Genomic DNA, 26,537 nt, shown 5'->3' with positions numbered 1-26,537 from the left:
AGGTAAAATCTCTCACTTTTTTGGAACATCTCTCTTACCTCCCTGACAGCCACTTTGCCCAAAAACAAAGTCTGGATGAAAGACAAAAAGCACCACTCTCTCCTTTCCTCTCCTTGCCCTCTCTCCCTTTGTGATTCTTATTGGATAATACCAAGAAATCCAGGAAGGTATTTTTAGCCTGAGGGAATGGAGAATTTAGGGCAGAAATGATGTTGACATTAATCACAGCAGTGATGAAATTCCACTTCAAAATACACGAATGTGGCAAGGTTTTCCCTGTGTCCTACTCATGAAAAGAAGATCCTGTTGCTGCCAAACCACAGGATGTTTTGCTTATGCAGAGGAGTCACAAAATGAACCTCTCATTTTTCTGCCATATGGAAATGAGTATTGCAAGAGGAACTTCATTGCATTCCTCTGTCTCTGCAGTGAATGTTCCTGCAGTGTGGTGCTGGTGGGGGCTGCTGGGGTCTCTGTGCTCACAAGGAATCCAACACCAGAGCTGTGAGGTTGTAGGATAAAGAGACAAAGCCAGAAACCAAATTGTATTCTGTTCTTGTGGAGGAAAGGACAGGACATGTGATTATTTCTTCTGTACTCTGAAGGGAACAAACATTCACAGCCACATTTAGCATGGCTCTTGGGGTCACAGAGATTTGGGAGCAGCAGCAGCCCTCTGACATTGCAATGAGGGTTAAACCTCACCAACTGCTGAATCAGATAAACGTTTGGAAGAGGAGAGCAGAGCAAGTGCAAATGGTCTCAGCAACTCTCTTGGATGTTGCAACCTTTATTGATGCTGTTGAACACACAGGAAGTCCTCCTAGCCTAGCTCCTAGCCCTGCTTAGGTATTGGAGAGCACAAGGAATCCTCTCAGAAACTGAGAGGTAATAGCTACAGAAATAAATATAAATCCGAATTAAATGGCTTTTTACCCTTTGTGACGCCCTGCCAATAACTGAAGCAGAGATACTGAGATTGAGGGGCCCTTGAGTGTATCTCTGTAGAGAAATCCAGGTCTGGAATTTTTGCACAGTGGCCTTTTCATGATCCCTGGAGTACACATCCTCACCAAGATGCCTCTGCCATACTGAGTTCTCTGGCAAAGGTCAGGTGTAATTACTGTCATACAAGCATGCATTTATTTCTCAAGCTTTGCATCTTTTTTCCTTCCCTGTGACACAATCTCACTGTAGCTTAATTTTCTAAGGAATTAGGTTTTTAAACCTTCTCCAGTATTCTCAGTTAAAACTTAAAATATGTGTGTGTGTGTTTGTTTATATATCAGCACAATCATTCTTTAATGTGCTACAGCTCCAAGTGTCTGCATTCTGTCAGGAGCTGCTCTATGAACAGCATGTGCCTTAGCACCTCTTGCAGAATATAAGCAGAGGGAAAGAATTTGCAAAAATTGGCCAAAGATTGCTCACTGTTTTGGTTACCAGATCTGTTGTCTCCTTGCTGCTTGTCCCAGAGTGGGTGCTGTACATAAAGTTTTAGAGTCACGGAATGGTTTGAGTTGGGAGGGACCTTTAGAGGTTATCTGAGCCAAGCCCCCTGCAATGGCAGGGACATCTTCAGCTACATCAGATTGGCCAAAATCCTGTCCAGAATGGGTGGAGGGACCTCTCTGGGCAGCATGTTTTGGTGCCTCACCACCCTCATGGTGGTAAAAAATGTCTTCAGCTATATCTAGTGTGATCTGGATAGTTTTACTGATGGTGAGAGCCTAATGCTGCCACAGGAGGAGGAGGGCAAGAGTTCTCCTTTGGTCAGATATTATGGATGAAGGTCCCTGCTGCCCATCTCAGGAGTGTCACAGCATCATGCAGAAGTGTTGCTGTCCAGAATGACACCCCAGAGCTCGTTAAAGCAGATGGTTCTGTCCTGGGCTGACAGGCCGCCTCGTTAGTGTTCTGCAAGAGTCCTGCTAATTGCTTGGAGAAAATACAGATCTGCTGCCCACAGAAATTGTTCTGTGCAGCTAAATTTGGGAGCATTGGGTGGTGCTAAACTTTGTGATATAATAGGATACCTAAGGGTAAGTACAAGCAGAGCTTCTTTCTTGACAGAATAAAAATAGTCTGGGTTGGAAAGGGAAAGGCTGTGATGAGCCCAGGCTGCTGAACAGCTCTGCCTGACCAGAAACTGCTCTGCATCAAATCTAAGAGTGGCACATCCACACTCAGAAACTCTCCACTACAACAGACCTAGCAGAGAAACTGAAATGCTCCCCCAGAAGATGATTATTGCAGGCTGAGGTGGCTGTGTGTCGTGGTCAGGGCACATATCTAAGCAAAGCTCAGAGAGCAGCTCTGTGCCTTGAACCTAATTTCTGAAAGAACGGAGCCTGAGGCTGCTCAGATAAGAGTAATGAATTTGGATACTGTTAAGACTTTAATAGTAGAACAATTATTGGCCTTGCCAACTGAATATTTGCTCTTATATCTGTATGGAATTAATCTTTGCAGTGGTTTTTTTTTCCCCCTTGCATTTCTTATGCCAGAGGAGTAGAAGCCAGGGACATGGCACATCTTTTTGCCTGGTGACACCCATCCTGCTCCCTTGCTGTGCTGCAAATGGAGAGACCCTATTGTTTGTAAATGAAGACCTTTCTGAATATTGATAAATAACCTCTGGATGGGAAGTATGACACATGCTGGCTGGAAGAACAGGGCTCTGTAATGGTAATATTGCCTTGAAATTACAGCCCACGTAGTTTGAGAATTATTCAGGATAATTACATTAATGTTGCCAGAGAAATGAAAAGGAACACTTTCCATTCTACCTATTAACAAGCTCTGCTGGCCTTAAATTATTTCTGAGAAGAGCCTGAAAATGGCTGAAATCATCAAAATAATTATGAAGCAGCAGTTGGGGTAGAGGGGTGGGCTGGGTGAGGTCCTGGCTGTGGCTTTTTTTGGGCTGACAGGTGAACACTGTGCAGCTTTTGTGGGGAAAGGAGCACAGCACAGAGCTTTAGGGCTGGGAACACTGCAGGCTGCAAATGGGCTCAGGGAGTCTGCAGGTTTGGACCCTAAGGAGAAAAGGGAGAAAAGAGCCTTGGGAGTGAGCTGCTCTCAGTGTAGGTGTTGCACATCAGTGTGAGCACAGGGGAGCATGAGCCTGCTGCTGTTCTGGTGTGCTGGGTACCTCCATCCTCCCACCCTCCCTTGCTGACAGCTCTCCTGAGCCTGTGCAGGGGAAGGTGCCTTTGGTGATGACTTTTTGCCACTTTGATCCTCGTCTCATAGCAGCAGCAGAGATGTGGATGTTTCTGAATTCCAGACCCCGAGCAGCAGCTCTCTGAGTCTGGCCTCTCATGAAAGCTCAGTCCTTCTCTTGAGCTCCTCTTGTGGTTTTGGCCTTCTGCAAGCAACACTGACTCCTGCCCTGACCTGCTGCTGCCCAGCTCACCTGTAACATTACTATGAAAACAGGACTTTTTCTTGTGTTTCCTTTGATTTGCTGTGTTTCCTTTGATTTGCTTATGTTATTGCACTGTTTGCTAAGTCTGGGATGAATAGAAGGGGAAAATTTAGTACTCAGATCTAAATAACTCAGTGTCATGGGTATCAGGGTCTCCAGGGCCACCTCTGCTGATACTGGAGTTTCTCATCTGTATGAAATTTGGAGCATCCTTGGAAGGCCTGTCTACAAGAGCAGCTCTGTCCCTCTTTCTCTTTAGTCTCCAAGAATTAGCAGATCTTGCATCTCATGACCAGTCCTATATTTATCCTTTTTTCTAAGAAGTAGCCATATTTATCTCCTGTGAAGAAACTGGAGCAGTGGGTGAGGGTGTAGGGGGATGCAGGCGCAGCAGGTCTGTTCCAATACGCAGCCATGTCCAAACACACACATTTCATTTTCTCCCATTTCCTTTGCACTTGTCCAACACGTCCATCTCAGCCCTGTGTGATTGCCTGGTGACCTGTGTGCCTTCAGCAGTCCCAGCACTTAAACAGGGTTTTGCTCCCTGCCATCAAGTCAGAATCACTCCCTGCACACACAGGGAAGGGTTTTCTCCCTTCACTGCAGCATTCCACCCCTACAGCAACCCCCTCCTTGTCTCATGGCATTGCCCTCCATCCTCTCTGCCTGCTCAGGGCTGGGTGAATCCATCAGCAATGCCAATAGCTGCCTTCCCTCAGCTTGCTGCTCCTGACCCAAAATAGTTAACTTTCCATCAGTTCCCTTAATTCTGCATTTAAGGAGATGGAGCTGAAATGAGTCTTGGCTTCTCCCTTTGCACACAGGTACTCCAGAGAGCTCTTAAAAGGCTCCAAGGCTGAGGGTGATTTAAAATAATCATAATTTGGCAGATGATTTCTTTCAGTTGAGACATTAAAAATATTTAAACATTTATATTTATTCTATTGTGATACTTCAAGAGATTTAATGGATTTTAAAAGAAATAATTTGGAGGGAAAGCTCAAACCAAGAGATTGCTTAATTATTTCAGATAATAAAAGTTTCATTTTGACTTCTTCCACTCCAGGTGCACCCACACCTGCATTTACATGCTGATTCTTTCTGCATATTTGGTTTGCCCTGAATTTTTTAGGAAGATTTGGGGAACGCTTGAGAGAGTTCCTGGAAATCTGCACAGCATGAAAATCTCAAGTTTCATTTTGTATGCAAATAGATATTATTTGTTAAATGAAATTAATGATGAATATTGATAATTCAGTAGTAAATATTAGATAAATTCCAGCTGTTTCTAGAAAATGCTGTCAAAAGTGAGGGCAGGTATAAATGGTAGAGAAGGACCTTTGCTTCCTGTCTTTTGTAGGTCTCTTCATAGTGTAGAAATTCATGGATCCAGGTGGATTGGATCTCCTGCACAAAATGGAAGTCCCCATGTGTTGCAGTCTCCAGCTGCAAAGATACTGAAGCTTTGAGGGGGGTTAATTTGTTTTCATCTTCCCAAAGAGCTCTAGTAGGTTTTTTTTAATCCTCATAACCCTGCCAGTTCTGAGGAATAATAGCAGTTACACAGATAGTTATGTCGACATCAACTTAAGGTTTATGCTTGCAAGGTTCATATATTTTTGGTCGTGCTGGCACTAATACAAATGATAGCTCAATAACAGAAAAATAGAACAGTCCCGGAGCCACAGTTCTGATGCTTGAAGTGTCTTTAAACCCTGCACCCAAATGAGAAGGAGATAAAAACAACCCACTCAAAGTGGCTTAGCTTGAAGGAGCATTTTATGTGTTACTTGATGACAAAATAGTGAGGCATTAATGCAGTTTACAGTAAGACACCCCTGAAGTTATCAGTGAGGTTGGTGTGATGCCTGACAGATTTAATGTAAATATTTATAGACTTGGCCTACTAATTATGCCAGTGGAAAAAATGCAGTATTAATGCTGTCACCTCCCTGTGTCTCTACCTGCCAGCCTGCTGCTAGCTCGCATAAATATTCTGAAGATAGAAAGTACATCACATAAACAGAAGAGATCATTTAGATTTTTAATAAGGGATTAAGTTATCTCCAGCAGCAGTTTCCAGCCTGTGGGCCACGGATGTATGGGAGGCCTGGGGACTATCCCCAGGGAAAAATGACAAGTTAAGAGGGGGTTTTGTAAGGTATGGAGGAATCTCTCTCTGTGAAATGATTACAGGGCTATGCACCACCTCTGTCAAATATTTAGGGGTCTGCGCAGCGAGAAAAATTTGAAACCCACTGATTTACTGTTATTTATGTAAAGAACTGGGTAATCTCAAAGTGCTGTACTGCCATGTTTTGAATGATTGGACTAATGATCCTGCCAGAGCCAGGCTGCCATAAAAAGTCCTGGACCACAAAGCACTAAAGCATGTGCTTAACTCAAAACACACGGCGAGCCACTGAAGTTACTGCCTGCCCCATCCAGAGCTGGTTTGCTGAATAAAGACCACAGGGAAATTTGAGACAGAAGGCACGGGCTGCTATCATCTTGCAAACAGCTCTGCAGATGCCTGATTGTCTTGTACAACTGAAAATCTAATTATGTGAATCTGCAGTTCATATTTTTCTGTTTCAGCTTATTTATACCAAGAGACTTCGGTACAGGCGCCTTTGGTTTCAGCTGTTGCTGGTTGCCAACCCAAAGAGTATTGCCATGGCTGTGGTAGTTTGTGGAGGAGACTCTGAGCTGCACAGACAGTTCGTGTGATCTGTGATCCAGATGTGTGCTCTGGCACAAGCTGACTCCTCACAAGCTGTGCAAATAGATGTGAAATGCCACCACCAATGGCTGTGTGTGTGTGCTCGCCTTTGGTTTGTAAGTCTTGCAAACTGAGGTAGGATGACTGTGTGGTTTCATCCTATCTTCTGCAGAACAGCATCCTAGTCTGGATCCATCCCCACTGACCTGGATCCATCCCCACTGATGGCAGCCAGGGGGCTGGTGCAGGCTGCCCACATCTGGCCTGTGCACCAGGGCAGTGCTGCTGACCCCTGTGTGGCTCTGTGCAGGATGAAGGAAACAGCATTTTGGTAGCAGGGCAGAGTGCAGGCAAGAGCCAGGCATGGTGTGGCCACAGCAGCTCTCACAGCAGCTTGGATGGATGAACTGCAGGCTTTCCATCCCACGTGGGTTTTGTAAGATCTCACAGCTGATGGGTGAAAGGCAGATCTCACATTCCTGTGGGTGAATGAGTCCTTGCCATGGACTGAATCCACAGCCTGTGGAAGGCAGCAGGTTTCCTCTGCCTCCAGAGAGTGCTGGATCAGAGCTCTCTTTACTTCTGATCTCCACTGCCTTTATCCCTTCTAAACACTTCACCTGCCCACCACACCTCTGCAAACCACAGAACAGAGTAACCCCAAAGAAGTGAAGTGCACGGTTTGAAAAGGAGCATTAGGAGGGGAAAAATCTCTCTCTCTCTCTTTAAACTGTCTCTTTTCTATATTGTTACCTTGACAACTCTGCTGCTGTGTTTCATCTTTGGTGGGACTTAGCCGTGGTGGAATAAGGGGGACATCCATGTGCGCTTCCACATCTACTCCAGCTCTGCCTGCCAGGCACATGCCAGGCACAGGGCATCCCCAGCTGCAGAGCCCACGCTTGCTGCCCTGACCCATGGTGCTGCCTGGAAATGATTACAGATATTAAGAACTGGGACCCGTTCTGATTCAAGGTATAACATTATATCTTCTATTTCTTTTCCTTAAGCCAATGCCAGAGCGGTGTTAATGCTCTTTAAAAAGAGATGCAAGGTGCTTAAAATATTTTGGGTTATAAAGGTTAGGACAGCTGGAAAGCAGAGAGGGATGAAAGTACTCAAAAATAGTTGTATTATTTTTAGTATAAGCAGATACAGGAGTATGTGTCAAGATTAGGATACAGTTCTGATGTGCTGAACTCAGTCTAGAGATGCTAAAAATATGCTTTCTTTTCTCATAGTTTTAGAAGAGACAGAGGCAAAGGTAAGGGGAGAGTTGTGGTGAACTGAAATTTTATCCCCTGCGCTTCCTTGCTTGCTGGGATTTGGCAAAGCGGGCTGTTCACCTGGATGCCCATGGTACCAGCAAAGCACAGCAGGCAGAGTGAGGTGTTATCAGTGGGAATGGGATCCCTCCCACCCCATTTTTCCTTCTCTCAAAGAAAATCTCCACCAACATAATCCCTTTATTCCTTTTAACCGCAATGGCAGTGCAGGCAGGGCAGGCAGGCTCCGGGGCTGGGTGCAGACGGGGGTGTCTGTGTCTGAATGTGTGCAGGGAGAAGGGGGCTTTTAATGCAAAACACATGTGTTTTCAATTGCTTGCTGGAGCCAGCCCAGTAGCTGTAACTTGGCCTGACAAAGCCTTATTGAAGTACAGACAGTGTGGTTTCAAAGCAGTTAGAAAAAGAACGGGAATGCTGTTCAGGAAATTCTTCAGGCATGGGCAGGGACTTGGCTGCAGTTCTGCTGTTGGAAAATCTGACAGGGGCAGCTCATGAGCACAGGCCAGGCCTCGTGCTGCTCTGAAGGCTGAGCTGCATCGTCCCCAGGCTCCTGCACCCTCCGGGCGTTCATCCATCCCAAGGGAGAGGTAAGAGCTGCCCTGCTCCGTCCCAGCGCCGCGTGGATTCGCCTCCTTTTGTGCCTCTGCAAAGGGGCTCCTTGCTTTCACACTGCTGCTTAGAGCAGAAAAAAGAGTCAAGAATGGGGAGTTGTGGCATATTTGCGAAGGGTTGGGAGCAGCCTGAGGCTGGGTGGTGGTTTCTGGCTAAATCTGTGCCGATAGTAAAGCTGCAGGCAAAGCGACGCCCGCGCCGCGTCTCTGGCTGAGGGAATGCTGCACCCAAATATTCCCCAACTTTTTCATTTTGGGGACTAAGTGTGTATATAACCTGGAGCTGCTGAAAGGTTGGCTCTGGACCATGTGCCAGTCAGATATTTGGATGAAAAATGCGACTCAGTTACAGTAAATACGTTTATAAGTGCATTGTATTGTAGTTGTTTAATGAGTTGAAAGCATGTTTGTCTGGGGGTTGTTTGCCAATTCCTGGTACAGCGAGCTTATGAAGAGAGGCAGCAACTCAGTAATAATCACTGCCTTGTGATTTGTCTGCATATTTTTTTTCCTGTGTCTTATAAAGCATGAGCAAACTGCAACAGACAGCACGGTCAGAAGCCACGTAGAGAAGATTAGGAGGGAAAACATTAATTTAGGGGCTGTTCTCTCTGCAACTTCTCTTCCGATTTGCGTTTCTTTCCCCAAATAACTGAAGAAACATTTATGATGAAAAGCTCACTCCCTCTTTAGGGACCTGCCAGATTTAGGCAATGTTCTCTCATCCTTTTAGTTGCAGCATTAAAGCTTGTCTTGCCTTTGCAGAGATATCAGCACCTTATATGGCAGGCTTGGGCTCGGGATTCGGGAGCGCGCGTTCGTCAAGGGATGGAGGTGTCAGGAGGAGTCTGCCTCGCCTCACAAACTTCCTTGCCTCTGCCTTGGGTTTTCAGAGCAGTGTTGTTTGATGTGCTGAAAATGCTTTTTTAGCTGTGTTTTGTGGTGGTGCTGTTGTTTTTTATTTCCTTTCAACAAGGAATGAATTAAGGGTATCAAATGATATGGTGGGACGGTGCTAAGAGTCTCTGACTGGTTCATGGGACCAGACTCAGGTTTGCTTTGCCTGCATCCAGCAGGGCTGAATGTCACTCATCTTGGCACCCCAAAAATTCAGGGACAAGGGGCAACAGATCCAGAATGTGGCAGGACCAGAGCTTTCTCCCAGTAATTCTGCTGAAGAGTGTTGAGTTTGTTGGAGCGGAATGAAAACTCTCTGGATTTGGAATGCAGGAAGGGCATCCTACAGGAGACATGGATGTATTCTGGCTTCTGGAGGCTGATGGAGGGGCAAAGGGATTGAGAGGAAGGACAGAGATGAGCTGTGAAAGAGGGAGGCATATGGGGGAAATAAAGAGGCTTGATAAGCTCAAAATTTGCTTTGCATAAAATACACCTGCAGTGAAAATGCTGTGTTGAAGGAAGGTCTTACATGATCTGGAACTTCTTGAGCCTTCAGAGGCTGCCATCTTACCCTGCAGACTTAGATCTCTATTGTTTTTCTCAGCAGCTGTTAGTCTAGGCAAGCAGTCAGCCTATTATCTTCTTCACTGCAAGCTATAAGCTTATTGTTAAAAAAACTAAATAACATTCAAGTTCCTGCCTCTGATCATGTAGCATGCCACCTCCCAAATGTGGTTGTCAGCTTTGAAGAGCCAGAGATGTGCAGAGGCTGGAATGTGTCCATCTTAGCCAGCAGCAGCCAGGGCCATGGGAGCTGGTGTTTCCTCCCTGCCTTTGGCAGCTCCTCCTGAGCCTCCTCAGTGCCCTTTGTGCAGCTCCACCTGGGTCAAGCATTCAAGCTTTGAATCCAGGAGGACTGAAGAATGTGTGCATGTGTGGGCAGAGTGGAGAAAGCCTCTGATTTTGGAAGCAGACAGGTAGGAGAGCCATTAGCACGCCCCAATATGTGTATCCCCTCTCCTGGTCCTGCCCAGCAGCAAACCAGAAAGAGAGTGAGTCAGTGCAAAAGAACAAATGGATTAGCACAGAAGGCACATCATGTGGAGGGAAGATGGAAGATGCAGCAGAACAAGTTTTAACTTGTGTGAGCAGGAACACTGCAGAGACTGCACTCTGGATCCTGGCACATGCTCAAGCCCACAGTTCTCAATTTGTGCCGTGCTGGTTGGGTTCCAGCCGTATAAATCCATATTATGATCCTGCTTTGCACATTCCTACAAGCCATATCTCTTTCCTTGGTGCTGTGGGGTGAGAGTGTGTTGGGGCAGGAGTCTGCAAAGTGTCACCTCCTGTGGCTTGCTTTCTGATTGGAGCTCAGTTGATGAGATCCCTCTTGCTGTTCCCACAGCCTCCTGCAGTCACACCTGCTGCTGGCTATTTTGGTGCAGTTCTCATGTTTGTGCGTCCTGCTTTGAGGCACTCTGGTGGGAAAGAGCTTTTCTAAACTTGGCACCCATGGACAGGGGCTGTGAGTGCTTCACATCATCTGAGTGCTGCAAAGGAAGCAGGGTGTGAATGCAGCAGAGCTGGTGTGGTGTTTGCATGCATGCAGCGTGAATTTTTTACCACAAATTGTGGGGCATTTTGTGAAAGACATTCTCTGTTGACTAGCTTGATACATAAAAGGACTCACTGCAGAGACTCTTTCTTCCTAGCTAGCTTTCCATTTTCTTCTTAATTTTGAAAGAAAGTATTGAGACAAGCTGACTATCAAGGAAAAAGTGTAAAATTTAAAAGAGGCTGTCATAAATAAAAAAGCAGGCATGTTTCTGTCCTTCTCAGAGAAGAGAAGCAATAGTGACATCACGTTGCTCACAGATTCTTGCAGCATAATAAAATCTCACTTTTGGCTTAGGAAATGCAATTCAGAGATTGAGCTGCCTGTTACTTTGGCAAATTCTAATAGGTTTAGAGTTTTTCTGTGAGTGCCCTTTGAATGTAGGGAAGGGACAGGACCGTCCCATTGTTCAGCTTTTGGTTGAGTCCATCTGCTCCAAGCTATTGGTTTCTAAACTGAGGTTCTTGCAGTGCTCTTATCCTCAAGCACATTTGTTGTGGAAGTGCTGCCAGCCCAAACAGCTGGGGAAATTACAAGAGCTTTCAAGATGTTAGAGGTGGGGAGCAGCCTGAGGGGTCTGAATGAGATGCTTTACCAGGCTGTGAATCCCCAAGGTCTCCCCAGCTGCCTGTGCTGAGTCCATTTTCCACAAGATGCAAGAGGAAAGAAAGGTGTGTTCCAGAGGACTGGGCAGAGCGTGCCCTGATAGAGTACAGATCAAAAAAAGCTCATTGATGTGCTTATGTTTGCCAGAATCAGGCCAGATGATTGACTAACGCTGCATGTGGTGTATCCCACTGAAAGAGACTGCTCATAAAAGAAAAGAACATTCCTTAGGATGTTTTCTTCTTGTCTTTCTGGCCGTGTATCATCAGTGAGAAATGGGCATTGAGTGGTGATGGTGTTCCCAGCTCAGGGAAGAGCTGCTCCTCATATGGAGGGATAGGCACTGTTGACAGAAATACAGGGACAAACAGACAGCAAAGATTTAAGCTTTGGGTACACCACTAACAGAGGCCAGTTTCATGGCTTAGATGGTCCTGGAGAAAATTGCGATGAGATTTTACTATCCCAGCAAGTATTTCATCCCATGGGCTGTTCCCCAGTACTCAGCCCTTGCTGGCCATGCTACAAGTGAGAAGTCATTTTCCAGAGCCTGATCCTTTTTATGGAGACCCAGGTTGTGGGTCTCTGACCCATGTGAATGGACATAAATCAGTTTTGGGTCATGCTGCTGGTGGATTAATGGACCTGGGGGTGTCAAACTTGAGAGACTTTTATGGGGAGCGGAGATGGAGAATGTCTTGTTGATAAATGGCTCAAAACACTCTTCTTCACACCAGATTTTGTTCTCAGTCACACTCCAGAAATGTCTGTTCTTTTGAACCTGGTGGATACTGTGCACTTAAAAGCCAGAGAAATTAAAGAGGATGAATCTGCAGAGCATTTACAGCCAGTGAATACAAGTACAATGCCTTCCAGTGATATGGCAGAGAGCACCTCTGAAGGTTTTTAGGGCTTTTTTCCCCCCTTATTTCAGCCCAAAAGAAAAGGGTTTTGTTTCAGAAAACAAAGAGAAAGAGAAGAGGATGTTGGTGATATGGACACAAAGAGAGGGCAGGTGTGGGAGATGTAGGTCCAAGACCTGAGGGAATTTGAGCCCCTCTCTCATCTCTGGAAATGTGTTCCCATCACCGTGTTTCAGGTCAGCCTGGGGTCAGATGCTGCTGGTTTTTCTGATGAGGCTGTTACACCTCACAGGCTGGCAGGGGAGATGCTGTGTTGGCTGTGCAAGGCTCAGGGCCATTCCTGCAGCAATGAGCTGGTTCCATGAGCTCCAGGACATTTCCAGCAGCAAATTTCAAAAGAAGCCCATAAGACAGAAGCTGCTTCTCCAGACTGCATCCTCTTACAGCTTGAAATTGTTCTGTTATTAAACATACATCCTTCAAGTGCTGATCAAAGAAACCCCCACGGCAGAGAAACATTATTGATTCCTTATGTAAAACCTCACCCTGCTCATGGCCCTCCCTGAGCCTGCAAAGGCAGCGTGGCCAGGAATGTTACAGTGCCAGTGTTTGTGTGGGAAAGGTGTTAATTCATCCCTGAGCATATGAAGCACTTTTCTGCCTGAGGAATTGGTAATGTGGGTTGCACACCCTGAGTGGGGAACTTGCTGCCAAGAAGGGAGGGAGGCTTGGAGCAAAGATTTGCTCTACCTGGTGAGGTCTGGTGTGAATTTTGTGAGCTCAGAGCCAGTTCTGCTTTCTGGTTTAGCTCTGCTGAAGGAAGGTGCTGAAGCTTTGCAGAAGCAGCCTGTGCAGATCAGCAGGTGGGGTGACAGGGCTCTTCCAGTGGTCTTAAAAAAAACTAATAAATCTTTCTTGTCATGGGCCATATCTCTAAGGTATGCTAAAGCAAAAGGATGAATAGCTTTCCTAAGTGGACTGGATTTTGTCTCAGGCACTGTTTGCAGTGTTGGTATATATAAAGGACTCAGCTTTAGTGCAGAGACTTACTATTTTTTTTTTTTTTTTTTTTTGTGCATAACCAAGAACTCCTTGGTGAAATACCCACATTCCAGGCTATATTTTTGTTGTCATAGTCACGTTGTCTGTGGCTAGATTGCAAAGATTTGGCTGCTGCATTTTTGTTCTGTTGTAGGTGGGATTGTTCACGCAGTGGTGGTGATCCAGTGCTGTGCACATGTGTCTTTAAGCCCTCTCACTTTAAAGTTTGACCTTTGGAAGGCATGCTTCTTTTCCCGTTTCTGTATTTGTTTCAGTATTATCGTTTCTCCGCTGTTACAGAATTAAGTGGTGGTTCCTAATGTTTTTCTGAAGAAGAAATGAAAAATCCTATTAAGCAGCAGCAGCCTTAACTCTTAGTTCAGTAATTGAAAAGAGGGAGGTGTCAGCAGCACGTGCAGCCACTGGATATTCTTTCAAAGCAGTACTTTTTTCTCTGGTTCCTTAATTCTTTTCAATGTTTGAGTCAGGAAAAATTGCCAAAATTTAAATTATGACTAGCATACTTCTCCCTCCCACATAGTACAGATTATTGATAGTGGATATAGTGGTTCCATAGGTGGTAGCCTTGCAGACTTTCTTATTCTGCTCATTTGTTTAACACACCTCAGCACTGTCTGTCCATCATCCTGTCTTCTCTCTCTGAAGAACTACAGACATGAGCAATTTTTTGGTAATATTTACAGTTTGGGGGGGAACACTAGCTAGAAACCAAATATTGCTTAAGTGTGGCCGTGTGAGAGTTTGTATAGAAAGAACATGATATCTACAATTGCCGTGCTATTTTCTTGTGATGAATTTATGCTGTATTGCTAAGTCTTGCTCATCACACATGTTGGAGTGCTTTAGTTGCTCTGTCTCTGTTAGGGCAGCTGTGAGTTAAATATTTTATCAAAACTAGAGAAATTCTCAAAACCAGGCTACTGTATGGATGCAAGTTGCTCTTTGTGGTTGTGTTCTGTTGCTATAAATTCTTTTGATGTTTGTAAAGTTTTGCCCCAGCTGGATATGCTATTTTCTCCATCCTAGAAACTGCAAGTAAAGAAAAAAAGCAGAGATACAGTGAATAAACAAGTTTTGCAATAAAGGGGTATTTTTAGCTGGGTATTTCATATTGTTTCTCCTTGGTCAAACCTCTTCCATGGTTTGAGAGGGTTAGCAATGCAATTTATTCATTTTTCTCCAAGGGAGAGGCTGCATTTAATATGTGTTCTCCAGGATACCCTGTTAAAATATTAGGCAATAAAATCCTTGACTGTACAGTAGTTGCAGTTATAATTTCCCCCAGGTAGAGGAAACTCTGTGATTTATTATTGTTCAAGTTTGTTCGGGTTGGCGTGGTTGTGGCAGTGCAAAAAGATCTGCTTTGCTCCGGCCTGTGTGTGTGTTGGTGTCCCAGCTCCCCTCCCTGAGCAGCATCTCATTCCTAAAACTGCCTCACTCCAGACATGCACATCACACTCCCACAGGGGAACTCACACTGCTCCCTCCTGGGATGTGAATTTTGTAATTCCCTGCATACAAACATCAGTGCCAGCAGCCCTGAGGAAGACACTCGTGGTGTTGAATCCACAGTGCAAGAGCCTCCTTGGTGGCTTCCTATCTGTCTGGAGTCTAAAATGGAAAACACTCAGCAAACTCTGTCTTACTAGAGATGATCTCCTCAGTCTGTGCATCAAAATAAGCTGAAAATGTAAGAAATGATCCCTGGGGAAGCCTGAGAACGTGGCTTTCCTCAGCCTGAAAATGGAGGGTGAGAACATGAATCCCTTTCCCCTTCCCTTTCCCCTTCCCTTTCCCCTTCCCTTTCCCCTTCCCTTTCCCCTTCCCTTTCCCCTTCCCTTTCCCCTTCCCTTTCCCCTTCCCTTTCCCCTTCCCTTTCCCCTTCCCTTTCCCCTTCCCTTTCCCCTTCCCTTTCCCCTTCCCTTTCCCCTTCCCTTTCCTTTCCCCTTCTCCCAGCACAGATATTTGTGATAATTGTTAAGGATGTGGCAGCTGGAGAACCTTGCTTCAGCTTCACTTTTTTAGGCAAGATTGGTGTGCAGGAAGGGGAAAGGCAAACATTTCCCCTTTGCCTTTTTTGTCTTTGGTTGGAAGGAATGATTTTGCTTGAGATGATATCTTATGTTTTTTTAAACTAAACCTCTGAGAAGTCATATTGCATCTTCCAAACAAACTGCTGAACTCAACTGCTTTTACCCAACGCAGGCAGAATTTTCCCCTCAGGATCCTTCGAGGCCCTGGAGTGCCTGCCTTGCAAAACCTGGGGCTGTGAGCAGAGTCACTCCAGAGTAATTTCCATAGGATACCTTCAGCCAGAGTGCTTACGTGTATTTATAAGAACATTCACACACATTTAACACATCACATTCTCTCCTGGTCTGTTACTGAGCACACCAGGCAGAAGGAAAAATAACCAAGGTATCCAAAGAGCTGCTACCCACCTGGTAAACTCTGAAAAAACCCCAAACCCTCCAAGAGGCACAGACAGGAGCAGGTTTTATCTCTGGCTTTCCTGGCCCTGAATACCCATGGTTGTCTCTTTGTGCTCATTTCAGATGCCTCAGGAACAGTACCCGCACCGGAGCACCATGCAGACCTCGGAAGGACCCCAGGTATACAAAGTGGGGATTTATGGCTGGAGGAAGAGGTGCCTCTATTTCTTTGTGCTGCTCCTAATGATTTTAATCCTGGTGAACCTTGCTATGACCATCTGGATTCTGAAGGTTATGAACTTCACAATTGTAAGTAGGGGTTACCCTGGAAGGTCTGGGGAAGATGAGGGAGGGTGCTGGTCTTACTGCTGAGCATGGCTTCAGATACAGCTTCAGTAATGGGGTGTTTCATTGCCATGGACAGTCCTTTCACAGAGAGGAACAGATTTACACAATGAACCTCTCTTTCTGATGGATATTGCCAAGCTGAGCAATCAGCTCAGCACTGCAAATGGTGTTCCTCTTATCTGCTGTATATGTATATATACATGTATTTATGCAAACAATATACATCACCCATCCTCAATTTTCACTTATAAAGTGTTTTAAAATTAATGAAATTGGTTATTTTGAACTTGGATGTGGAACAGGTTTGAGCTTTTCTCTTAGACTTTTTCTGCTTTTTTCGGTGACCAGGAAAATTCATGGTGATGTAGTTCTCGAAGCATCATGAACAGAATTTCAATGAACAAAACCAATTTCATTAATTAAAAAAATTTACAGGATATCTCCCTGACTGTGGTATTCAGGTGGAGCATGTCCTTATCCTTGTATTGCTGTGCTTGGTGCACATCAGTCCTGGAGCAGCTCCCCCTTGCTGCTCAGACTCCCTGGCCAGGGTTAGCCTTCCCCTTCCAGGGCTTGTGAACCTTTATGTATGGTAGATCCTTGTTTTTCACTAGATAATTCGGCTAAGCAGAGTGAAAATGAAGTTATCAGTTGTCTCTTCTGCAAAGTAGTCATTGCCACCTTGTTCAGATGAGATTATTCATTGTAAGATTGTTTGAGTCTTCAGGAGAAACCAAGTCTGAAGCTTTAATCCTAGTTTTACTTCCCAAGGGAGCTGTAACTACACTTGCCTAGACAGCTTCCAAGGATCTTCCCAGCCAGGCTCTGATATGAGCAGCATGTTTGAAGTTTCTTTGGCATTTCTTCCTCTGCTTTGGTCTTGTGCAGTCCCAAACAGCTGTGGCCAGAATTATGTCATTAATGGGCCATGAGAAGTTGAATAAACAACCTCTGGCTTCCTGTACCCAGCAGATAAAATGCTGTGTCAGGGGAATGTGCAGTGTTCATTTTCTCTAACCAGGTTGCTGTCAAGGTGTGCAGAAGATTGCAGTGCCTGTGTGCATAGGGAGCAGGCAATTATAAAGCAGTAATCCACAAAACGCTCCTGTGAGCAGGCAAAGAGTGGCCAAAGTGGAGCAATTAATGCTTAACCAGAGCAGTTGTTTAATCTTGTGAAATGGATGCTGTTTTGATACCCATTTAATGCTGAACCATGCTCTTTAGATTAATGGAGGTGAGCAATAGATATTTCCAAGGTGGTGGAGGAGTTGATCATTCAACATACAGGCAGTGCTGTGGGTATCAACCCAAGAACAAAACAAAAGGATTTCGAAGTATCACTTTTCAGGAATACAGCTCTATTTCTTTCTAATAACACAACATCAGTCGGATGCTTTTTTGCTAATTGGTGGTGGTCAGTCATTCTCTACAGGTTGCTTGGAAAGTCAGGTGAACATCTGTGGTCTTTCTGCCCTCTCATGATGCACTGCATTTTGCAGGCCGGGTGCTGAAGTGCCACATCCCAGGGATGTGTGCAGAAACCTCTGTCCCCCCCATAGGATACAGACTGGTTTTTAGAGCCATGCACAGAAATCTTCCATTTCCAGCAGCTCTGTCCCCCCCCATAGGATACAGACTGGTTTTTAGAGCCGTGCACTGATCTTCAATTTCTTGTCTGATTCTGTTTCCTCACTTGCCCTCGGATTACTGGGGATTATTCCAGGGTAAAGCATATTTGTGTATGGCTTAGTTAATTCATATCTACTAATGCTAGTGGATGATGAACAGCATTTGGTGATAAAAACACAGGTGGTGCTGCTGAGTCCTGCAGTGGGAGCAGCTTTATGGTTGTAGGCATGGCCACACTACTCAGGGTGAGTGTTTCTGGCACCGCCAGCTGGAAATAAATACAGGAACTGGGCATGTAAAATGTGAGTCTTGCCCCAGTATGCACCCATTCATCTCCTGATCTCCTGCTGCTCCTGCAGCCTCAACAGCTGCTTTGGATCCTGCTCTGCAATCCCTCCTGCACCACTCCCTGAGGCTGAGAAAACCACTTGGCTAAGTGAGTTTTTAGAGGCAGACTTTTATCTCTAAATAACAAACATAGGAAGATTATCAAATGAGCAGTTGCAGATATGGAAAAATCTTTCATTTGTTCTGATAAGGGGAGCTGAGAGTCCTTCTGGGGCAGGGGAGTGATCTGAGTAGTCAGTGAGCAATAGCTGCTGCTTGACAGGTCTGAGTTATCCCAGTGCTCGCACAGCAGAAAGGAGAGGAAGGTTTGTGTTTCTGTTCTTCTGGAAAATGTAACATTTCTAGCACCTTCCTACCCCTGAGCTCTCCTTCCAGAACCTGAGTCTGTTCAACTCCACAGAACAGTCCTGGTGCTTACCAGAATTTAATGATGCTCATTATAGCCAATAAGTGCTCACAGTATTTTAATGAGCACAGCAAACCTGCTCAGGAAAACTCAGGGGTGTTTTAAATGCTGATAGTGGAGAGTGGAGAAGGGGGAAAGAGATGAAACAAGACAATCTCAGGATACAAAAACACCTCCTCATGCTTGCTGTGGCAGTGTCCATCCACTCCAGTTCCTTGTCCAGCCCTGCCCTCCTGGCTTTGCTCCTGGAGACGACTCCTGTGAAATCAAACCATAAACTTCCAATCAGTGGCTGTTAACAAGCAAGCATCACTAATGAATTCTAGGTTTTGCTTTTATTTTAATGTTCAAGGGTTAAACAAATGTATCTGTGGGCTGTTGCCTCTTACACAGGGCTGTCAAAGCAGTGTCACACCTGTGTGGGGACAGCTGCTCAGTGTCTGCTCTGTTCTCTAGAGCAATCATTCATTTCTCATGTACTGTTTGATACTCTATTTGTTTTAAATGCCTTTATCCAGCACAGGCTGTGTAAAAAACAGGCCTAGAGGGGACCTCCAATGTCACCTGCCTGTCCCACAGCTGGTTCCCATGGCCAGGTCCATTTGCTGTGCTCATTCACACCAGGGCTGAGCTGCTCTGGGGCTGCAGGGAGCTCTGGCCAGGCTGCTGCCTCTAAACCTTGCTTGGGTTTTTAAGGCAAAACACAGAATGAATCTGGACCAAAGCCACCAATTTGGTTGAAACCCAAATGTACCCTCAAGGTGGCCTAACCTAATGGAGGTAAAAACCACCATGCAGCACTCAACTTTCCAGTGGTACTTAGAGAGTGCCCTGCTTCATTCAGACCTTGGACAAGGCTGCTATTAGGTCTGTGGTTTGCCCATACTGGGCTTGGGGAAGTGCTGTTAGTGCCTGTGGGTTGTGTGTGTGACTGAACACTCAGTCTGCAGGTCCCACACGGCCACAGCTGCATCCTGCAGTCACACCAATGTGGCACGGGGCTCACCTGCAGCTGGAGAGGGAAACCTGCTGTGGTGGGCTCAGCCCCCAGCTGTGGTGATGATGATAATGTCCAGCTGTGGCAGTCTAAACCTCCAGCAGCGCTGCTCTAAACCTCCAGCTGTGGCGGGCTCAACCTCGAGCTGCCCAGAGCTTGGCTGAGGTGGGCACAGCCCCTGCATGGGTTTGCGAGTCCCAACTTAATTATAAAGCTGGAATGAGAGCGCTTAACAACCTCCTCTTTCTGGTCCACCTGCATTAGCAGCCAGTGATGCAGCTCTAGCAGCAGCATTGCCTGTGACTGTGCATATTAGCACAGATATTTGATGCTGTACACCAATGATGTGCTGGGAGTCTCTATTTCACCTATTACTAGTGAGCTTAAAGCATTTTTTTAAAAGCTTCCTGTTGTATTAGTTTCTGGATATTACAAGAAAAGATGTGCTTACATAAACACAGTAAACCAATATCCTTATTTTAAGCAGTCCAAAGCTAGAAAGCTCTGAGAATGGGCAATGACAGTGCACTGACCTCTTTGCACAGGGGTAGCACACAATGCCTGGTATTTTAAATGGTGCTAGGAGTCTGAAGCAGTCTCCATTAGTACCCCTTTATAGCCTGTTAGGCAGCAGGCAGAGCTTTAAACAGGAGAGATGAGGACTGTGTCCTGTTGTGGCTGCATTTAAATGTCACACACCCACCTACTTGTCTGCCCATCAAACCATAGAGGACCTTTGCTTTTCCTTTGATTTTCCCAGTCTTCCTATTGCTTGTTATGGATTGTATTTTTTGGTAGTAGGAGCTGTTTGCATATGTAGTCATATACTGGCAGGCTCTACTGGACTTTGAGCTGTAATAAATAGAAAATAATAATATTTTTCCCCAATCAGCCTGCAAGGCTTGAAATTTCTGGAGAGCTGTCTTCTAAGAATCATCTAAAGTAAAGGCTTCAGATTAGTTTTGTAAATAAAATATTCTGCAGCTTGGTATTCAGGAGCCAAACTTTGCATGTTCCTCCAGACTGGGAGAGCCCCATCCCTGGAGATGTTTACAGATGTGTGCAGCTGTGCTGGTTTGGGACAGGGTTTAGGGTGGAATTGGCAGTACTGGGTTAGTGGTTGGATTTAATGATCTTAGAGGTCTTTTCTGACCTAAATAATTCTGTGCCTGCATGTGCTGCTGAGGTTTTCATCCCTTAGCATGAAGTTCAGCCATATTTTATTATTTTAATTGAACAGGAACAAATTACATCAATTGTTCAGTTTTTTTTCCCCATTTTTTGCCTCAGGCTGCATTCATAGCTGAAGGGGTGTGGTTTAGCAATATTGAATGAAATGTTGGCAATTTAGAGAGACAAAATGCTGCTGTGGATGGCACAAATGCTAAATATCATTATTATCTTGCATTCTTTATTAAAAGTTTCTAGGAAAAATGAGCTTTTAAAATTTGGTTATGAACAGTTATTTCCAATACAATTACTCCCTCTTGTGTGTAAACTACCTGCCACATTTCAATTACAGGAAAACAGTGGGGTAATAACACAGCAGTAAAGATGGATTAGAGTTAGGAAAGCTCATTGCCCTAGCTGGCAGGATTCTTCTATTAATGATTTAAAGGAATAGACTTTGTTCTAATTTTATTTTTTTTTTAAATCAGAGATTGGCTCAGAAGAAAATGGCTGTTCTGTTTATGTTCCCTTTTCATGATTTCTCTGGGGTCTCTTAGGTGCAGTGGTAAGGCCAACATGGGAGGAACTCTGATCAGCTTTTCAGCTTCTGCTGGTGCAGCTGTAATCAGTCAGCTAAAATTGGCTGGAGTTAGAATTAATATTACTATATCCTTATTAAGGAAAGAGTGAAGTTCTGTTTCTCTCCCTCTCCCCCTTGCAAACACACACCCATTGCAGAATTGTGCACTTTCCCATCCAAATTCATGTTGCTCTTTCTGTAGAACAAGTAATTGTTCTGAGACTTCATTGCATGACCCAAGAGCTTTGTGTATTTCCCTCCTTTCCTCATTCACATGGACTGCATCTTCTGATATAAAGATGTTAATCTTGCAGTGGCCTGACAACACCAGCAGTGCTGTGAGTGATTGTGCTATTAACTGAAGAGGTTCCTATGGGTGAGAACCTTCCCGGCTGGAATTTAGCAGGAATCTTGGCACTGACATCAGTGGATCAAGCTCTTCACTGTAATGCTTTTTATTTGCAGTTTTCTTTACAGCAACTTCTAATTTCTTTCCTCTAGGTTGAGGATAACGTGTGCTATGCTTTTATTTTACTCTTTTTTAGATATCCAAATTTCATTCCTGGAGGGTTTCTGTTTCTGCATGAAAAGCAGCTGGGATTACTTACCTTTTTTTAAAGATACATGTAGTACTTTTTGCCTTCACTCATTTGGAGTTCAGAATAATATAGTCTGTTTTAATAGGATATTGTGAGAAGCTATTGAAAGTTTGACCCCTTCATTGCTGCATCCTCCAGGGCATCAAAGATTTGGTAGTGGTGATTTGTTGAGTTAAAATGCATCAGTTTCTTCTAGTGTTACACCTTTGAAACATTGGTCTCTCATAATATTTCATTTTTATTATCCTAATAACCACATTTTCTCAGCCAGTACAAGCACATAAGGCTTTCTTCATCCTTGTTACTGAAAAATGATGAAAGGTCCCCATATTTTTTACCACTCTGTCTCTACTCCCTGCTGAACCATTGAGTTTTTAGAGGCCTGCCATGGCATTGGCTATGCTGACAGATTATGCTGTGGGAGCAGAAGGAATAGTGAAATATTAAATGTTCTACTCGTGCCACTAACCCAAGTTGCATGTGCTGCACTGCAATCACTCAGGTAACTCTTTGGGTTTTTCCTTTGACAATTGCTCAAGGCAGTCTATGGTATACAGAGTATTAGGATGGCAGATGGCCCTTTTTCCCCTCAAATATTTTGTGTTGGGTTTCACAAGGAGCTGAGGTTTATGTAACTCTGCTTCCATCTTGATGGACAGGATTCCAGCTCTCAGTTCTCAGATGTTTCTGAGCCACTGTTCTTACTGAAGTCATCTGAACAGAACTATGCATCCAGGAGAAACAAATATCTCAAACATATTTTAGTTACTGCATTTTTCAGAGGCAAAACAAAGAAGTTTTATTTATTGGTATCTCTACTGTGAAAGAAGCTGCTGCATAAGTTCTGTACTTAGTACTCACCAGGAGTGAAAGATATTAAAAATGTCTCCACAGCAGAGAAATGTTTTATTGGTGCTGTTTTCCTCCTGGACACCAGAGAATTTAGCCCTAGCATGCAGATACTCATGCAGATACACATCCCTTGGTTATTAGTGCTTCTCATTTGGGGGAAACTCAGCAATGTCCATCTCCTCACACCTGCAGCTCAGTGCACGTGTGCAGGCAAACCATCATCTCCAGACTTGCTGTGTGGGCCCTGCTGAGACTCAATAACTGGTCTGGTGTACATCCCCAGCAGGAAAATACCTGATTGCATTAAAAATACATGATGACTTTGTTAGATGTCTCCAAGAACAGAGGGATACAAATAGATGGGGAAGGGAGGAGAGTGGCAGGGATTGGAGTGGTTTGCAATGGAAGATTGATAATTTATTTTTTGGAATAACTCTTAATTTCCAGGCATTTCTGCCAGTCAGCAGAGAGGGCCCTGGTCCCTGCTGTGATGGGGGAGCACAATGGGAAGGGTTAAGAGCCCAGGAGGAGCTGCTCAGTGTGAGGTGGAACTGCAAGGAGGGCATGGGTGGGCTGTGCAGGGTGAGTCATAAACTCTTGATCCCAGATCCTCCCTCCTGCCACCTCCCTCCAGAGGAGATTGTTCTCAGCTTCTTTCATCTGAAGAAATAAGATATTTCATATTAGCATTCATCTCAGTGCCAACAAAAGATCTTCAGACTAGCAGTTCTGAAGCAGAGAGAGATTTGTCTCTTAGAGAACATGTAAAAGGTATTATTATAAATGTGCAAAAGAACAAAAACAAGCTCACTGCTAAAATGTCGATAATCAGTGAGTCCTCTGAACAGCTACAACCTGATCCTTCCTCATATTCTCACAGTGCAGGAGCAGAAATGATTTAATTTAGGAATCCACACAGAAATTATGTGCCATGCTGAGCCATAGAGTCAGTTTGCTGCTGCTGCTGCTGCTGCTGCTTCTCTTGTTCCTTGAGCTCTTTTTTTTCTTTCTAAGCTTCCCAACATCCCTCCTGCACTCTCTGCACAGCAGAAAGCAATGGCCTTCCAGGCTTTCAAAACCTAGCAGCCAGTGCTGGAACAGAAATACAATTCCTCTGAAGCAGCTGTTCTGCATGGCTGCCTTCAGGCAGAGGTGCTGCTTGCAGTACCCTCCATCCTTCCATCCTCTTGTCCTGGAACTGCAAAGCCATCAGCTTCTCAGAAAAGCTTTCGTGGCATTCTGAGCCCCTGCTGCTGGAGCATAACCATGGAAAGGGAAGGGAGGTGGCTTTCTCTTAGAACTGTAAATGGCTGAGGAGAGTCTGAAACACTGAGGAGCAGAAATCTTCCTGTGCTTTGCGTGGAGCTGGGTCCTGCCTGCTCAGTGAGGTGAGCTCGTGTTTGGCTGAGCAAAAAAGTAAAACAGAAGTGCCCTATTCTTTCCACTGTTGTGCATTTACTTTATTTACCTTCTTGCTGTGATGACTGAGGGGTTTGAGGCCAGGACTGCAGCCCTGCGCTGTGCAGAGTCTGTCTGTCCCCTCCTGAAGGGGGGAAATATTATCCCTGTGTTACCTCTTCTCCACTCCCATGCCTCATTTGATAGAAGCATTTAAAATACGTGCTGCCATTTCCTGTGCCTGTTCTTCCAGAGCTCTGCAGTGGAGATGAGCTTGAATATATCACTCAAATTCATCATAGCTTGAGTTTTAGTTCTGGCCATTTCCACTTCAATTGCATCTTGCCCTGAACCCGTCCTGCCTCCGCTGCCATGGCCAGCAGCAAGATGGACTGAGGTAATTATTTGTATTTTGGCCTCTTTCTGAGGGACTGCACTCCAGTGCACTTGCATGAAGGACAGCCTGTTAGCACTGAAATGATGTGCTTGCAGCCAGACTTAGAGAAGAGGAATAGATTCACACAGGTAATTCAGCCTTAACCTCTTGAGTTCTCATTACTTTGTGTCCACCCAGTGCTACTGCCCACCCCTTTCCTTTCCAAATGAGATCCAGTAACTAAAAGAGAAATTATGGCAATTTTCTATATGAAATTTGTGATTATTTGCATTTAATTAAAGGCTTCTCTTGGGAAAATGAAGGGCAGCTTAACCTCAGAGAAGCCTCTACATCTCCAGTAATTGCTTCTAATTGAAGTGCTTTGAGGTTCCATCCCACCACAAGAAAAGGGAAAAAAAACCAACCTCAAACCTGGAAAGTTCACTCCCACACATGGGGTCCCTGAAAATTATTTTATCCTTGTGCAATTGAGGCGACTGAGGGTCCTCAGAAATGATTCTCCAGTGTGGGCTAACCAGCTAAAATTCAAGTTTCATTATTGCAAAGGCTGGTTTGTGGTGTGCTGATGAGAAATCCAAGGCACAGCCCATATTCCTGAGCTGCTGTGCTACAGATGCAGGGGTGCAGGTGCACTTCTTTTATCTAAGTGCTCCTGCTGGTTTCTGCTTTTGTACAGGTTTTTTGACTTCCAGAAGTATTGTGGTTATTATTGGCTAAACCTTTCTGGCTCAGTGTGTCCTGTGAAACACAGGAGTGGGTTTTTCTCAGCTAGAGGTGTACAGAGTTAATCATCAGGAGAGCTTTTGGGGTTGGGAACACCTTGGACATTTCCCTGCATCTCCACCTGTGTGTGCCTTAGTTTTTGATGCTGCAACAAGTGTATCCTTCTCATGTCAGCTCCATTCCCTGTTCATCCTGGCACATAGAGTCTGTCCCTAGAGCAGGGGTGGCATTTCCATGCAGCTCCTGGCAGTGATGTCTCTGCTTACACCTTTGGTGCTGTTAAACCCCTCCTTGTATGGTGAAAGCAGGCCTGACATAAATCAGTATTTGTATGTTGTGGCAGCAGGCATGGACATTTTCTGCTGTTTATTCTTTCCACAGAAGATACCAAAGTTGAGAAGCATGAGAGGGTTCTGCTCTCCTGTGTTCTCACCTTGTTCATTAATGCCTGGTATCTCACAAGTCAGCAGGAATGTGCATCTGATTTCTGTCCTTTATTTTCCCTAAGGTTCTCTTTAATTTACACTGAAACACAGAAAATCTCTAGATGGACTGAAACCTTTTAGAGTGACCTCTGAGATGTCCATGGGTGAATTGTCAGAAATGGGAGCATTGTTGTTTGTCTTTTTTTTTGAAGTTGCAGCTGCAGGTAAACACATGAAAACATTTGTGACTTGCCTCTGTTAACTTCTTAGCAAGCAAACATAAAAAGTGTGCCTCTTCATTTGAAGAATAAGAAAAAAAATGTTTTAATTCTTTATGCAGAGTCCTGAAGTACTTGTACTTCGTGTAGGTGCAAGTCATATAGACATGTGTAGGTGCTGATTTTGATTCAGGTTATTTAACAGGGTGGTATTGTTTCTGACAACAAATATTAATCTTTCAAAACAAGACATGAGAGAATTTTGTTCTAGGAAGCGAGGAAATCAAATGCCTTTTTTAGTCTTTGTTTTCTCTAGTAGAGTAGAAAGGGAATTCCTGCTAGTTACATATTTGTGCTAGTTAGACAAACCTCTTCTGAATCAAGCACTTATTTACAAGGAGATGTCATCAATGGAGGCTGATGGAAGGCTTGCAGCAATGCCTTGAGCCTTGTGAAGGGGAGGGAATTCAGCCTGAGCAGCTGATGGCTGAGTTGTGGAAATACCAGGTGGATTTACAGAAAACTGCTTTGTCTAGAAGGGAGAACATTTCACTTCACCAGCAGGTATAGATTGAAAGGCAAATTTCATCTCTATTTGAAGTTTCCTATTGACCAAAGATATTTGTCTTTGTTGGTATGATAAAGGATTCAGCCTTGTGCTTTGCCCAAGAAGCAGGCTGGATGTTAGAAAGCTGATGTGTGTAATTCCTTTCTTCTTCCCAGTGGAGCTACATTTACTGCCATTACATCTTTCTTCTAATAGGAAGCTTTTGTGCAGAACAGTTTGCCTTGTCAGTCCTCTTTATACTGAGCTGAGAATGAGGAGCTTTTACATATTCAGGGCTGGAATAACAATTCTCTATACAGGAAGGCTGAGGCCAATAAAGACCCTGTTGTTCTTGCCATGTCAGGAG

At 44.6% G+C, this 26,537-nt stretch overlaps 1 protein-coding gene across 10 annotated transcripts in view; it reads left to right on the top strand.

The window, feature by feature from the left end:
* SGCD (sarcoglycan delta) overlaps positions 1-26,537 on the top strand; it is a 309,019-nt gene that overhangs the window by 171,625 nt on the left and 110,857 nt on the right. For 5 of the 10 annotated variants that reach the window (XM_074552380.1, XM_074552378.1, XM_074552379.1 and 2 more), the window contains one exon: positions 15,657-15,842. In XM_074552380.1, coding sequence (XP_074408481.1) covers positions 15,657-15,842 — 186 coding nt within the window. Of the gene's footprint in view, positions 1-6,931; positions 7,131-7,843; positions 8,029-15,656; positions 15,843-26,537 lie in introns of those variants that run through there. The other 5 variants (XM_074552385.1, XM_026791371.2, XM_074552386.1 and 2 more) reach the window with 5 other exon arrangements.

Source organism: Zonotrichia albicollis, chromosome 15 (genome assembly GCF_047830755.1).
Source record: "Zonotrichia albicollis isolate bZonAlb1 chromosome 15, bZonAlb1.hap1, whole genome shotgun sequence".
NCBI classification, from domain to species: domain Eukaryota; kingdom Metazoa; phylum Chordata; class Aves; order Passeriformes; family Passerellidae; genus Zonotrichia; species Zonotrichia albicollis.
The sequence above is the reverse complement of the archived record's forward strand: the minus strand, read 5'-3'. Positions and strand labels throughout refer to the sequence as shown.